At 51.3% G+C, this 14,595-nt stretch overlaps 5 protein-coding genes across 5 annotated transcripts; 1 reads left to right on the top strand and 4 right to left on the bottom strand.

Annotated features, from left to right (window-relative positions):
* Positions 1–17: 17 nt before the first annotated feature.
* On the bottom strand, positions 18–1,150 carry CGCS363_v007843 (Glyoxylate/succinic semialdehyde reductase 2; the record flags this gene model as incomplete). Its single annotated transcript, XM_036639692.1, has 3 exons — positions 18–444; positions 491–1,013; positions 1,099–1,150. 3 exons carry the CDS (start codon positions 1,148–1,150, stop codon positions 18–20), a joined length of 1,002 nt encoding a protein of 333 aa, XP_036494990.1.
* Positions 1,151–2,329: 1,179 nt separating this feature from the next.
* CGCS363_v007842 (Satratoxin biosynthesis SC1 cluster protein 4) lies at positions 2,330–3,704 on the bottom strand (the record flags this gene model as incomplete). Its single annotated transcript, XM_036639691.1, has 5 exons — positions 2,330–2,754; positions 2,809–2,882; positions 2,943–3,375; positions 3,430–3,466; positions 3,537–3,704. The coding sequence occupies 5 exons, from the start codon at positions 3,702–3,704 to the stop codon at positions 2,330–2,332; spliced, it is 1,137 nt and encodes a 378-aa protein (XP_036494992.1).
* Positions 3,705–5,762: 2,058 nt separating this feature from the next.
* CGCS363_v007841 (Trichothecene efflux pump TRI12) lies at positions 5,763–7,614 on the bottom strand (the record flags this gene model as incomplete). The annotated part of the gene is made up of 3 exons (XM_036639690.1): positions 5,763–5,860; positions 5,918–7,358; positions 7,426–7,614. 3 exons carry the CDS (start codon positions 7,612–7,614, stop codon positions 5,763–5,765), a joined length of 1,728 nt encoding a protein of 575 aa, XP_036494994.1.
* Positions 7,615–9,747: 2,133 nt separating this feature from the next.
* On the top strand, positions 9,748–11,472 carry CGCS363_v007840 (FAD-dependent monooxygenase OpS4; the record flags this gene model as incomplete). The annotated part of the gene is made up of 7 exons (XM_036639689.1): positions 9,748–10,152; positions 10,242–10,528; positions 10,577–10,641; positions 10,703–10,781; positions 10,841–10,950; positions 11,001–11,225; positions 11,276–11,472. 7 exons carry the CDS (start codon positions 9,748–9,750, stop codon positions 11,470–11,472), a joined length of 1,368 nt encoding a protein of 455 aa, XP_036494761.1.
* Positions 11,473–11,709: 237 nt separating this feature from the next.
* On the bottom strand, positions 11,710–13,815 carry cprA-2 (NADPH--cytochrome P450 reductase; the record flags this gene model as incomplete). The annotated part of the gene is made up of 1 exon (XM_036639688.1): positions 11,710–13,815. One exon carries the CDS (start codon positions 13,813–13,815, stop codon positions 11,710–11,712), a length of 2,106 nt encoding a protein of 701 aa, XP_036495118.1.
* Between the last annotated feature and the right edge of the window lie 780 nt (positions 13,816–14,595).

Below are 14,595 nucleotides of genomic sequence, written 5' to 3'. Positions count from 1 at the left end.
TTGACTGCTGATATAGCTCAAGCTTCAGATCCAGACTCGTCTCTTTTCTTTACAAAGTCCGTCTCGAACGATAAACCAGCTTCCTTGCGCAAAACTCCATACATCGACGACGAATCCAGTGGCCGCCCCTGTGCATCTGAGAATTCTTTCGCTTCCTTTAAGTGTTTCAGTGCAACCTCAGCGACTTCTAGCCGAGCGCCAGACTTCTCAGCACAGTCGATCCCATGTCCAACATCCTTCAATGCGAGACCAAGGTCCGACCACGGTCTTTGGCCTTTTCCGGGGAGGTAAGCGCCGGTTGTCAAACGTTTCGACATTGACAGTGCGAGAGGGCCATATTGCTGCTCTATCAGAGCTTCCATAGCCTCGCTACCAAGGCCCGTCTTCTCCGCAAAGACATGGGCCTCTGCGACAAGCTCCATCATCCCGGCGGTAACGAAATTCCTAGAAACATCAGCATGCATGCCTTCTCGAAAGATCATTCACCTACCCAGCTGTCTTCATCATGCTAGACTTTTGAACATCCTCTCCGAGACGAATCACTCCTCGTCCCATCACTCCAACGATGAACGGGTTGATGGCGTCGACTGCATCATTCGGACCCGCAACAATCCAGAGCAACTTCCCCTCAGCAGCAACAGGACTTGCACCGAAGACCGGGGCCGCAATGAACTTGGCCTTCTTTTCTAACAGACGGTCTCGGGCTTTGGCTGATGAAAGAGGGTGAACCGTCGACGTGTCAACAATAATCTTCTCGGTCAAATTTTCAGGTGCGACGTTTCCAAGGATGGCATCCAGCATCGACTCAAGAGCGGCATCGTCGCTGAGGGACATAAATATTATGTCCGAGTTGGCCAAGAGATGTTTGATCTCTGGCCGCGGTATGCCTCCGATAGTCGCAAGCGGCTCACCTCGAGACATCGTGCGATTGTGGTACTGTAGACTTGGTGCGCCATTTTTTGCCAGGTGCTTCTGCAAATTGACGGCCATGCCAATGCCCATAGATCCAAGACCTACAATAAGTCAGAAATCAGTCACAACCGTCTCGTCGTACTGGGTATCCAAGTTGATGCCTCATCAGCGGTTGAAGTGACCTACCTATCCACCCCAGACGCGGGTGCGGGGTCGACGGAACGGAGGTGGTAGTCATGCTTGCTAGATGACGCAATTCAACTCCAATTGATGTGCGGTAAATGAGAGGAAGTATGAAACATTCGGATTCGAAGTGAGATCTGTGATCGTGAAAGTGAGAGCACCGAAGTGTGAGTCAGATTCAAAGCTGCAACCATGAACCGACTGTGGACGAACCTGCCGGCCCCACTTCGGCCTCTAGTCCGTCGGCGCTGACATCCGAAGTTCCAGTGCTCCGCTGTCGGCTGGCTGGTGTTCGAGAAGAATTTGAATTATTTAGCGAAAAGTTGGGAATATCACCACGTGCATAGCAGCGATATCAGAGGAAACCTAGATTGATACTTTGCAGGAAAGATGTTTCGGCCATTATCGACGACAGCAAGCCAACTGACCTTTTTGATGACGATGACGAGGAATGTATGAACGGGGAATACAGGATGCATCCCTCGTTGGAAAATAGTACCTTCCGCACAGAGTTCGGGTCAGCGTCCCCATTCACGACAGTCATCGGATGGCCTAGCACTGGCGGATTCTACAAAGGTAATGGACTGCGACGGCATGGAACTTGAGTGCCTTGGTCTCAGCCCCTTCGACCCCAACCCGCGAGCCGACGAACCAGCAGACGAATACATACACTGCGCTAGCATGCGCAAGCTGGGATGAATCTTCTACTTGAGTGGCTGGGACTACTCCAGAAAAGATGACCCGATGATCAAGGAGTCCGAACGAGAAGATCCGAGTTAGCAGGCTAATCGACTGTTCGGCTGGCCGTCAAAAGGCGGGGTCTGGGTCCACAGCATCGCGTCATCTGAGGCGTATGCGGCAGGTATCGGCCGTATCAGAAATGCATTCACCATGGACGAACGATGTCGAGCGATGCAGAAGATGGGCTGGGTATTCTACGCAAACCTTGAACATTGCCCGGGCCTGGATCTAGCGTCATCAGGGGGCTGACCTCAAGTATCGTTTCGCGTAGATCATGACTGAGCTCTTTGCCGTGCGTTAAGGCTGCCGGACAAGCGCACCGGGGTCTAACATCACAAGGCTTAAGAGATACGAGAGTGGAGGAGCACGTCAGCGTCAAGTCGTCTGGCTCTTGTGATACACATACTTCAAATCCGACATCCAATCATAAGCTCTCGTGACTCGCAAGTTTTCCTTGCGTTCTATATTATAATGGAGGTGATCTATAGTATCATCACCTTGAATTGGCTCTAATGTTACTCCGGCGGTCACCAGGACCAGTCCCAGCTCGAGCCTCCCCATCGTCAGGCTGCTGACCATGAGCATAACAGCCTGCCGCCCAACCGTTGGTGACGAGGTCCTTTTGGCTATCGTCATCTTCCACTGGCATGACGTTCATCTCGATCGATCTGTGAACCTGGATCTCCATCTTGCTACCGTCCTTTCCGCTCTGCGAGAAGTTCCCTGTTCGCTTGTCGAAGCTTCGAAGAGGAAGGTTTCCAGTGGTGCTACGTCCGTAGGGATTCTTCGAATACTTCTTGTATGTCCCAAGCTTCGGGATGATCTTGATGAAAAGAGCCTTGAGTGCAGGCACTGATGCGCAAATAATGGCGATGTTGATCTCAAGACCAGACCAGACGGCAATGTCTACGCCAACGACTACAGACTGTCAGGGGCTTGCCATAGTAATGGTTAAACGAGAGGAGAACTCACGTGGTTGTTGATCGATAGGTGCTGAGCCGTGCACATACAACGAATGAAGCCTCACGATGGCCACAATGGCAGCGCTGTCAGATATGTCTTAGCCGACCCACATTCAACATTCATCGTCACGGTGAGTAACTCACAAGGCGCCGCAGGTAAACACTCCGATAAGCACAAGCTTCGCGCGGAAAGTTACTTGCAGATTCTTGAGCCACGGGATTGGTATGAAGAGGATGATGAGGTCGTTGAGAATATTGAACCCAGCAATGGCGTAGTTCAGGACTGAACGCTCGATGCAACCTCCCTCAATTGAGTCATCCCAGTATTTTGCCACGGGCCAGCAAGTGAAAATTGTTGTGCCCAGGCAGAACATCGCATACGCGCCGAGCCATGCAATCAGCCCGGTGATAATTCTCTTGGCTCCGTCGGTTCGAAAGATTCGGCGATATTGAAAGAGGATCGAGAACTTGACGCAGAGCTGGGTGAAGTTGTACAACACTACGGTCGCATAGAGAGCTCGAAGGAATTCAACCAGTTCCTCGAGGCCGATAGCATCGCCGAGTCCCCACTTGATCTCTGCACCCGGCGGATTAGCCAGAATCACGTCTCTTTGAGGTCGGCAATACTTACGCTGAATGATAGTCACCAGATAACCAATAGTACCGATCTATGGATCATATCCAATATCAGTGCCTGCCAATACCGAGTAATAAAAATCATGCGGGAGGAGGACTTACAAAAGCGACTATCATCAAGATATCGTCAGCCCCAACATTCTTGACGAGAACAGCGCGCGTGTATGTCCTCATCCCAACTACCAAGGCCGCCATGGTCGTGAAGAAGAACGACGAAAAGACCAAGCCATAATTTCGAGGCACAATCGGCACGCCTCCAACGTCCCACATCTTGAGTTAACTCCCGCAGGGTTCGAAGATGTCTTCCACGGCCGGTCTTCGATTACAACAGTTGCAGCACGGACGAACGAATAAGTGCCAACATCTCCACAGAAAGATGACAGGCAAACTTCGGAATCAAGTAGAAAGCAAACAAACCAGGAACCAGGGAAGACAGCAGAACCTCCAATGTAAAAGGCAGGGGCAATCTGGCCGCGTCATGTATATCAGGTAAGGAAGCAGTGCAATTCTCGCACCGGCGCACTATCACTATGGGAAAAGCATTTGCCTTCTCCACGAACATGCAGCTTTCAGTCACACTGCCCCTGACAATGGGGGCCGCCGGATGTGTTCTTCAGGAGGATTCCTTGCATCTCGTATGCATCCTACCGGAACTGGTTTTGCCCATTTTGGCTTCTCTGCCATCACTTCATCTTACAGAGTTTGATTGACTCGGTTGGAGATGGTGCTGAACTTGGAACATCGACCCAGCGGTTATCACACGCTTCATGTGGCAAGGGAGGCGGACCAGCCTGCCGCCAAGTCCTTCGAGAAAATTTCAAATCAGCACATCTAGACTCGAACGCCGCAATGTTGCGCCGTGTTGCAAGCCCACATCCCGCAGTGTCAAGATGTTGGGTGAATCGTCGTACACAGTGTGGCGGGTTCGGGATTTATACTGAGAGTAGGGGCAGGCATGTTGCAACGGGTGAGCCCCGTAATGCAGGTGGGAGAAATCAAGGGTCTGGTGAATTCTCTTGACGCTGGCGATATTAGGCCACGTCGACATGTGAACAAGCGCTGTCACATGGAGACTGGCGTGGATCTCCTACATCTTTCGCGCTTCGATCAGTGGACCAGATCGGAATCTCTTGGTACTAAGAGCCATCTCACTAGTTGCTGATCTTACTATTACTGATATACCTTGGAGAATGAAGACCGAATTTTAGCTGAGAAAAGTCTCTAGTGGTAATCGTGAACAGTCAATCGAACAAGAAAAATATTCATTGATCTTGGTTCCAGATAATGTTTGGGTTGGCTTGTGGCAATTGTAACTCGGAATTTCCTGCTGCAGAACAGTTCCTCGTGTCACAGGTTAGCGAGGAAGCCCGATGCCAAACGAGAAACCAAAAAGAAACGTAACAACCACGCCATGGTTTTCTTCATGCATCAATCAACACAATGGCCAAGGAGTTCAGGCGCTGGGAAAGGTGCAACATACGGCGCAGCAGGTAGACGACTGGCACTGAATCTGTCGCTGGCTCTTTTAGGCAAAATCTCAAAACCTTTCACCCTGGAACCAACCGAATCCCACTATCACGAAATAAGTTGACACCCTCCTTCATCATACGATAACTCTTGCTTTTCTTCTCCAGCAATGTACCCGCGGTGGGGACTGGAGTTGGCGTTGAATCTTACCCCGGCTCCAACAACATTTTTCCCCTGTCATCACATTGACGGATCACCCGCGATTGGTTCGATCCTCCTCTGCCACCTTCGCTTTTAGTGACAATAATTTCGCAAGCTTCCCGTTCGGCCATGGGGATCCGGGCTAAACGAGCCCGGCGGAGAAACCCTACAGCGGTACGAGAAGCAGGGGTTCAGACCGGTCCCTTGCCGTGCTAGTGCCAACGACTTTGACCGGTGTGTGGAGTGTGGGCGGACACCCGGTGTTAACCTTGGCAGACATGCTTATCTCGACTTTGCAGCACACCTTTTGGTGCGCTTTGCTCGGAGAGGGTGTGCTCATTACCGACGGGACGTGAAGCCGCGCGCCGAGAATGATGGTTTAGGACGGGGAAAGCCTTCGAAGGAGGCCTTGGCTGTTTAGAGAAGCCGAAGATGGTGTGTAGTGTGAAACCACAGCAAGAGTCAAGAATCGCCAAATCTTCAACAGTCAATAGCTCAAAAAGGGCTCAAAAGAATGAATGTGGACATTTGTGATCTGAATTAGATGTATGATCTACATGTTTTAATTCTAAGGAATATGGATGTGGGAATTTGAAAAAGACTTTGGACAACCCGATCCACGAGCGTGTCAAGCTGCATAGGTGTTAATGACTGCTGGTTCTATGCGCTGACACTGTACACGCTAGCTTCCTCCTTCTCGAGGGGTGCATCAATGTGGTTGTTAAACTCCTTCTTGGGATCAAAAAGGAAAGCAGCAGCTGGATAATTATCAGTCAAGTGGCCATGACAGTGATATTCAGAGGCTAGAGACATACCAATAACAGCGACAGCAACAAAGCAAGCTGCAGCAATCCAGACTTTCTGGAACGAAGACACATAAGTGCCGAGAAGAGCATTTGCTGCCTTCTCGATGATCGTGGGAGTGATGCCTGGAATACTGCCGAGAATCTCATTGTCGTGAGCGGTAAGACCACCGATGAGCATGCCCAAGTTTTCCGGGTTGAATCCGGAGGGGATCACAGCCTTCGCGATGTTCTCAGGCATGTGACTCATGCTATCGTTGAAGATGACATTGTAAATGGCAATTCCGATCGTGCCACCAAGGGATCGAACGCTAATGATGAGACCACTGGCGATGGCGATTAGCTCGGGCGGGATGCAAAGCTGAGCGGCGGTGATCAGAGTAGTCAGGGTCATGCCGAGGGCGAAACCAAGGAGAACGGGATAGAACCAGACGGGATTGCTGGAGCCTTGGTTCGTGGTCGCCATGCAGGCGAAAAAGACGACGAAGATAACGAAGGCGCCAACAGTCACCCAGCGCAAGCGATGAGTCCTCGCGCAGTACCAGCCGCAAAGGACTGAGCCGATCATAGATGCGATAGACATCAGAGCGTAGCGGGTGCCGACGAGGACCGCATCGGTCTCATACAGAACGCTAACCTGGAAGGCGAAGTAGGTGTTGGAAGCAAAGAAAGCAACGCCTTCCGCAAACACGCAAAACATGACGATGGAAAAGTTGCGGTTTTTGGTGAAAAGACCGTGATGGAACATGCCGTCTTTCTTGAACCAGATCTCGTAGACAACCATCATCAGAGCGAGAGCAACGCCCACGGCGAAGGTCGCAGAGACATGGGGATCGGACCATTCGTAGGGGTTCTTGGACCATGACAGACCCAAGCAAAACAGTACAAGGCCGGAGGCTAAGAAGAAGTAGCCAACCCAATCCAACTTTGCAAGCTTCTCCGTCAAAGTGAGACTCTTCTGAAGAGGGCGGGGAGGAGGATTGTAGACGGCAATACATAGGATGGCAGACACGGCGTATAGAGCCAAAGCCATGTAGAAGTAGGATCGGAACCCATCAGATGCCGTGTTGTTGGTTCTGTTGAAGGCACCACCCACCAGTAGACCGAGAATGCTGCCGAGGCCATTTGAGATCATGTCGGATGCCTGTCCATACGCGCGCCACTTGCGAGGCAATACCTCTGAAGATACTGTATGAAGCAGAGGCTGGGCGCCGAAGGCCACGCCGATGATGCAGAACCCAGCAATGCACATCTCGATACTCGTTGAGCGGGCGACGACAATAGAGCCAATCGCGCCGAAGAAAGTCGGGATGACGATGAACCATTTACGACCCCAGTAATCCGCGGCTTGTGAGAAAATGGGTCCGAGAACAACGGTCATGATGGTGATAACTGCCGAGAGCCAACTCGTCTTGTCTGTGGCACCAAAGTGACCCGCGATGGTTTGACCTTGCTGTAAGACATCTCACGTCAGTTGCCGTTGCATTGGTGTGAGGGGTAGTAGATGTTGTGCAACTTACAGCACCGGCGCCAATAAGACTAAATAGTTGCGCGAAGTAGATCAAAGCCACTGCAAAAACAGCCAGGAAAGTCTTCGCGTGAAGCTTAGGCTCGGGTTCGTCGGAAACCTGGCTGCCATCTGATGATCCGGGGGCAGACTTCTCGGTGCTGCCGACGACAACGGCGTTGTCGGTTGGCTTCTCCGCCATGTTGGTATTATCCGCGGACATGTCTGCCAGAGATTGCGGGAAAGGACGGCTGTGATGAAATTCGGATCACCGCATAGATACGCGAAAGAACTGGAGAAGAAAGCTCAGTCAAAGTGACTGGCTGGACGAAAGAATCGTTTAGAGAGGTGCAGATCTATGAGAAAAGAAACGGCGGCACAGCCAAAAGGGAGGTTGAAGTACTAATACGCAACACTCCGAGATGATCGGCAGTCTGTGTTCACAGGGAGTTCGGACGTCCGTGGGCATATGTTTTTCAAGACATCTAGGACGGACGAATCAAAACGTCTAAAACTCCTTGTTCGTCGCCTATTGCATGATCTGGTGAACCATCCTGCCAGCCGATGTAGGACTTGGCCACTGGTTCCACTGGCGATGTACACTGACCTGCGAACCTGGGAAGGAGACGTTGGTGCATGGCGCATCGCAGTTCCACGTGTGGTCTAGCCCTGAGATTATCGTCTCAATCATTTGAAGGGGTACTCCGTGTGATGACACTGTGGTAGCCATCGCCCGTTGGAGAACCTGGAATGACCAGGGTATGTACACGTAAGAGGCACAGCACCCGGATGAAGGTTTGAAAGGGTTATGAATCCCGTAGCAACAATATTTCTATACCATCAGATCTCCAACAAGCTCACTGCCCAGACATATCCAGATTGTACTTTTATTCAGTATTCAGTGCAAGCAAGACCCATAACACGCCATCTAAAGCCCTCCAACATCAAAGATCAACCAGTATGCCTTTCTTCAGGACATCCCACAGCAGAACTGACTCGAGCGGGTGTGTGTACAAGGATCGGCCCGCTGGTCCTTGGGTCCCCGAGACCCCTGAACAGACGGCAAGGGCGCACGGCCTCAACGTTGTTAGGCGGATCTCGACCCATGAAAAGGCCTCGGCGCTGAAGGGCATGCCAGAGATGTTATGTTTGTGGCCAGAGTCACTTTTAGCGTGCAGAAGGGGAGCTGGGGTAACGCTGACTCTGTTTCTGACAGTTTTCAACGACAGGCAGAATCTACTTCGTCGTTCCATGTTTGCTCGTTGATGGTGAAGAACAAAAAGAAGACAGCGTTGCGGGGGAAAACCGAGAATCCCCACTAGAGTTCTGCACGAAATCGGAACTCGGACATGACGTTACCTAACATGCAGCTATCACCGATAGGCCGCAGCGATGTGTTGACTCAAATTCACTGGCTGCATGTGAAACGCGTAACTTGCGTTCTTCTCATACACCACAGCCTACCAATGAGCAAATTTTGCCTCCATGTTCGATATTTAGGGCGGGCGTGGAGCTCTAACAAGCGAACACCCATTCCGCGGAGCCATGTCCAATAGGGACCCCAGGCGAGATATCCGGCCTGTCGCCGCTGTGGGACTCATTTGGACAAACCCGGTTCTGGTCCTGGAATAGCGCAGTGTGTCCGGTCTGGAGCGCGCAGAATAGCTTGACCAACAAATACGGCCGGGATGCCGACGGAAGACTTCGAGCCTCATCTCTTGCCTTTCTCGAGTAAGGCCGTCTTGCCGCCCCCTTGCATGGGCGAATAGAACGATGAACGCCAGTTCAGGAACCGAAATGGCCCGAAGAGCCAAGATACGCTTCGGAACAATATCCCGCCCACATTACTGAACATTGAACCAACACGAGCGACAGCCATGAACACTCTGGCCAGTCGGAACGAATTAGCACCGTCGTATCGGCGAGCTTCCTAAAGCTGTCATCACTAGGGATTCTGGATCCTGAACTTTTCCAGGTTGACAGCGAGAACTTCTTCTTTCACACCTTTGAGAAGTTCCCGTAATTACCACCAATGGCCTCGTTCTGCGAGATCCATGCCCCCATGAAAGAGCGGGTTGCCTTCAATTTTCTCGCGCTTTTGGTGGAGCAAACGGAGATACACCCCCTGACTGACGAAGCATACATCTGTGGCTTTTGATGTTGCGTATTCTCCTCGCTCTGTCGGTTGTGAGGAGAGATGATCCCCCCTTCATTTTCATCCCAAGAACCATCGCAAACTCACGCACGACCTCATTTGCATCGGAAAGCCACCAATTGCGTAAGGTGACTGTTGGACGCCGTCTTCATATTTCCTTCCCTTCATCATCACCCAGCCATGCTTGACATCGTCATTATCGGAGCAGGCATCGCGGGCCTCTCCGCCGGAATCTCGCTTCGCCGCGCGGGCCACAAGGTGCACATCTACGAGCGATCCGCGATGAACAACGAAGTGGGCGCCGCCATCCACGTCCCTCCGAATGTCGCACGCTTCCTTGTCCGCTGGGGTCTCGACCCCGAGGCCGCTGGCTTCGTCAAAGCTGGCCCGATTGAGTTCAAGGACCCTGTGACCCAGGCGACCACGATGGCCATGTCGCATGCCCAGAACAACGAGCGTTACGGCGCCGATCTGTGGTACGCGCATCGCGTCGATCTGCACGACGCTCTGAAACAAAAGGCGACGGATCCGCTGGGGCCGGGCACTCCCGTGACGATCCATCTCAAGTCATGGGCTGTTGAATACGTGAGCTCCCTGTTGTGTTCCTGTTGAGCTGCTGTAAATGTGTGCTGCGGCTTCTCACTCCACAATAGACTTACATATACACCTTATAGAACCCCGAAGTCCCATCGGTGTTGCTGAACGATGGCCAAGAAATAAAGGCGGACTTGGTCATTGGCGCTGATGGCGTTCACTCCATTGCCAGCGAGACTGTGCTTGGCAGGAAGAACCCTCCCGTTCCTGCGGGTCATTACAACTGCTGCTACCGTTTCCTGATCCCAAAGGACGTTCTCGAGCAAGACGACGAGACCAGATTTTTCAACGAGAATTCGGACAACCTTATCCGCCTCTACCCTGACCACGCGACGAGTCGACGACTTGTCTCCTACCCATGCCGCAAGTAAGTATGTAACCCAGTGGGATCAGAACATTAGGTCTAATGTTGTAGGAACACTATCCATAACTTCGTGGGGCTTTTCTACGATGAAGAGATGAAGTCGGTAACCAAGGAGGGTGAGTGAATCGACAAAGACTCGCGCTGCTCTGTGATGTTAACCATGCTGTATCGTCTCAGACTATCATGCCGACTTCGACAAGAATGTCGCGCTCGAGCGATTCGACGGATTCCACCCTGGTCTCAAGGCTGTTATCAAGTGAGTCTTCCGATCAAGGATGGTGACTAGAGCTTCGCACCTTACTAAACCAAACACAGCAAAGCAACAGAGATCAAGAGATGGCCGTTGCTGTACCGCGCTCCTCTGCCAACATGGCGCAAGGGCAAGTTGGTCCTGGCTGGTGATGCGGCACACCCAATGCTACCTCGTGAGTTCGATCATACCTTTCTCTTGCAGGCTCTTACTGACAAGTCAAAGATCAGGGTCAAGGCGGTGCCCAGGGAATCGAGGACGGTGTTGCTCTCGGCATCATTTTCTCCAATGCCACAGATTCCTCTCAGGTCGAAGAGCGGATGGCACTATACGAGAAGCTCCGCCGCGGTCGTGCCAGTGCCATTCAGATTCTCAGTAACGTGGGAATTGATGAGGCGCACAAGGTCAAGAAGGATCTTATGGAGTTCTTGAATGAGGAAGACATTCCTAGTGAGTCGAGGTTATCATCCTGGAAGAAAGCGCCACTAACCATGGAACAGCGGATCACCGTGGAATCATGTCTTTCACTTACAGTTACGACGTCATCAAAGAGGCTACTGAGGTCATGAAGAAGTTTGATCATGGCTTCGCCTTGTCTCCGAACTTCTTCGATAACGTGGAAAAGACAGAAGACGAGAGAAGCTTGGTCGAGCTTGAGACACAAGTTCGAGTCAATGCACAGCCGATCGCAGCATGAGATAATTCGACGATATGAGGTCAAGGTGATTGGACATTGGAAAGTAGTGAGCTGATCAGTGTAGCAGCTACATTGGGAAACATTCATAAGCTCTGTAACGATTGACCTCAAACAACTCGAACTCATGTCCCTTGGGCAATAGAGTAAACGTAATACAAACAATGCAAGCATCAACCTTCGATGTAGCGGAACTTTTAGGACGCTTTGTAACCACCATCTTCTTCGAGTAGCCATTATTCAACTCCACACATCCTCAAACCATCTCTTTGACCTCTTCCTTTCCTGTCTCCAGCTTTCAACTTCATCATCTTCCCATTCTCGTGTCACCTTAACTGTCTCTCTCACGACGTTGCCAACGGCCTTGGCCATGTTTGCGGCACCACAAATGTAAAATGCAGCATCCTCATCCAGCAACAAGCGACCAACATCCTGGCTTCGCTCCTGAAGCCGGTGTTGCACGTAGGTCTTCTGGCTGTTCACTCGTGAAAATGCCGTAACGACCTCAAGCTTTCCAGCCAGGGCACCGCCCATCAATTCAGCAAGCTCGTTTTTGAAGAGATAATCCGACTCATTCTGGCAGCCAAAGAACAAGACCATTGTTCCAATCTCCTTGCCAACAGATGCAAGCCGGGCGCGTTCCTGTACAAAAGCTCGGAATGGTGCTATGCCGGTGCCGGCGGCGACCATCACCAGCGGCACAGAAGGGAGGATAGGAAGCTTGAAGGATGATCCACGGATCTGTGCATGAACTCGAGACATGTTGATCAAAGCTGTCTCAGGAGACCCGGGCCTGTCTGGCTGAAGGCGAGATAGATATATGCTTGCAAGGCCCGCGATAGTGACATCTGGCTTGGCTGCCAACTGGGAAGGTTTGACCGAGACAGTGAGACTGACGTGGCGAGGCGAGGTGATCCTAGAACTTGAGATAGAGTACAGACGTGGCTGCATCGCTGGTAAGAAGTCGATCATGAATGACAAGGGCAGGTTTGTCCACGTGGCTGACGGATCAACGGTAAGGGTATGCTTGAGAAGCCGGGCGAGAGTAAGATGGTTTTGTTCCAGGAAGGCTGCGTAAGTCTCCCTGTCATGGCCAATCGTCTTGAGTTCGGTCTTGACCTTATCGGTAGACGCAAATTGGACCAGGGATAGGACTGTCTCTCGTGGAACAGCTGCGCAAATCTCAAGGTAATGCTGGCAGAGTGCCTGAATTGTGGTTGGGCTTGGTACTTTGGGCTCTTCCTCGGTGGCCTTGCTGATGACCTGAATCGACTCGTTCCTTGAGTCCAACCCCAAAATCTGGGTCAAAGACTGAACCTCCTCAGTCGGGTTGACAGGCCAGATGGCAATGTGGTCTCCAGTCTTGTACTTGATCTCAAGGTGACTCGACAAGTCCACCTCCAGATCGATGACGCTATGTCCTTGTCCATCGTGTCGCTCAAGCTCACGTTTGGCTCTGACAGGCAGTGCAGCGATCTCAGAGTTGAGGGTCGTGGCCTTCTTCGATGTTGCTCTGTAGAAAGGCTTCCCGACATGAAGTTTGCTTTCGTCCACCTCATGGACAATGAAATCGACGCTGGAATCGTACTCGATATCGTACTCCTTGTAGGTAAACTCATTCACAAGCGTCTTGAAGAGGCTATCTTTCCATTCCATGAAGTCTTCCTCAGTTGTTCTGGTGGCTTCGTTGCCCTTGCCAGTGGGCAGAATTGCAGTTGCTCGGAAGCTTGTGAAGGCCATCGCAACATCGTCAATGACTTTGTTGTAGAATCGATAGTTGCTGTTACCACAACCAAAGGCTGCGTACTTCAGGTGGCCAAGAGACAAGCCAGTTGTTCTGGAGGACCAACTAACAAAATCCTGAGCGTTGTCGCTGGGGTCACCTTCTCCATAGGTGGACATGATGAAAATGCAAAGCTTCGACTGCGGTATGAGAGAGATGGTCTCAGCGTTATAGTCTGACAGATCCGCGACAAGAGCATTTAGCTTGAAGCGTTGGTGGAATTCGCGGGCGAGACGGTGGGCGAAGCCTTCGGCCGTGCCAGATTGGGAACCCCAGAAAATAACCAGGTCAGATCCGAGTTCTTGAATCTTCTCTGCGATATTTCTGGTCCGTTTTGTGAGAGTGACATTGCCGCCCATAGACTCTTGGGGCTTCCAGAACCATTTTTGGTAATACGGGTCGGTCTTGGGAAGGATGCTCCCTCTGTTGAAGACGAAGAGGGATCCCAGGATAACGAGAGGGAGGAGGAAGTAGTCGTCGTAGGTGGCCTGCTTCGACAAAACATTGACAGCATCCATCAAAAGCCGACTTTGAGTATTGTTGGAAGTCAAAGATGTAGCCATGTTGAATCCGTGCGTTGCTTGTGAGAGAAGCTGGACGGCCATAGTCGACCACAGCGAGGGAGTTGCTATTAACCTTCTGGTACCAACGCGAGAACACTCTGGTAAGATAATTTTATCGCTCATTTCCAACGTCGATACGAACAAGAGACACTATGCAACATCGCGATCACTTTCCGAATACCGAGATAAGCCACGAGTTCAATCACTGAGTTATGGTATTCCTAGCCTCTCTATACAAGTGCCGTTTACCAAAATGGCAATCTTTCGCCGGTTTTCACTCCAGGACGTCACGTCGATCTATATTAATGTTACTCTAGACGTGAAACCATGCCTCAACCCCACGGGGAAGATGGCTTCCCCGCATGCGGGGTCCGTCAGCCGCATATCGATCAGACTTGGCGTCCAGAAGGGCTGACGATATCTTGGGGTATTCGCTTCAAATGGAAGGCATCCGGCGAATTATTTCCAAAGATAGATGCCTAAGACCCAGATACCGAGCTTTCGGCGAATTATTACCCGTTTGAATACGAGATTGAGTGACATCCTTTATTCATTGTGGCTTTCTGACGTGTGACTTCTACATCTTGCTCGGTAGCCGATCTCTTTGATCGACTGGGAAGACAGTTCCCCGCGGATTATGCAAGAGCATCCAGTCCCGCGGGTTCTGGGAACGAAATAGGATAGAGCCCAGCCTTTGAAGGGTGTTGAGAATACTGTAGGATTGTTGGATATGACTGTGTGTAATCTTTTCACGAAGACTGAGTATAAGACTCTTGCTCA

This window comes from Colletotrichum siamense, assembly GCF_013390195.1.
Source record: "Colletotrichum siamense strain Cg363 chromosome Unknown KSG_Cg363_contig05, whole genome shotgun sequence".
NCBI lineage: Eukaryota > Fungi > Ascomycota > Sordariomycetes > Glomerellales > Glomerellaceae > Colletotrichum > Colletotrichum siamense.
This window is presented reverse-complemented; position numbering and strand designations above follow the sequence as displayed.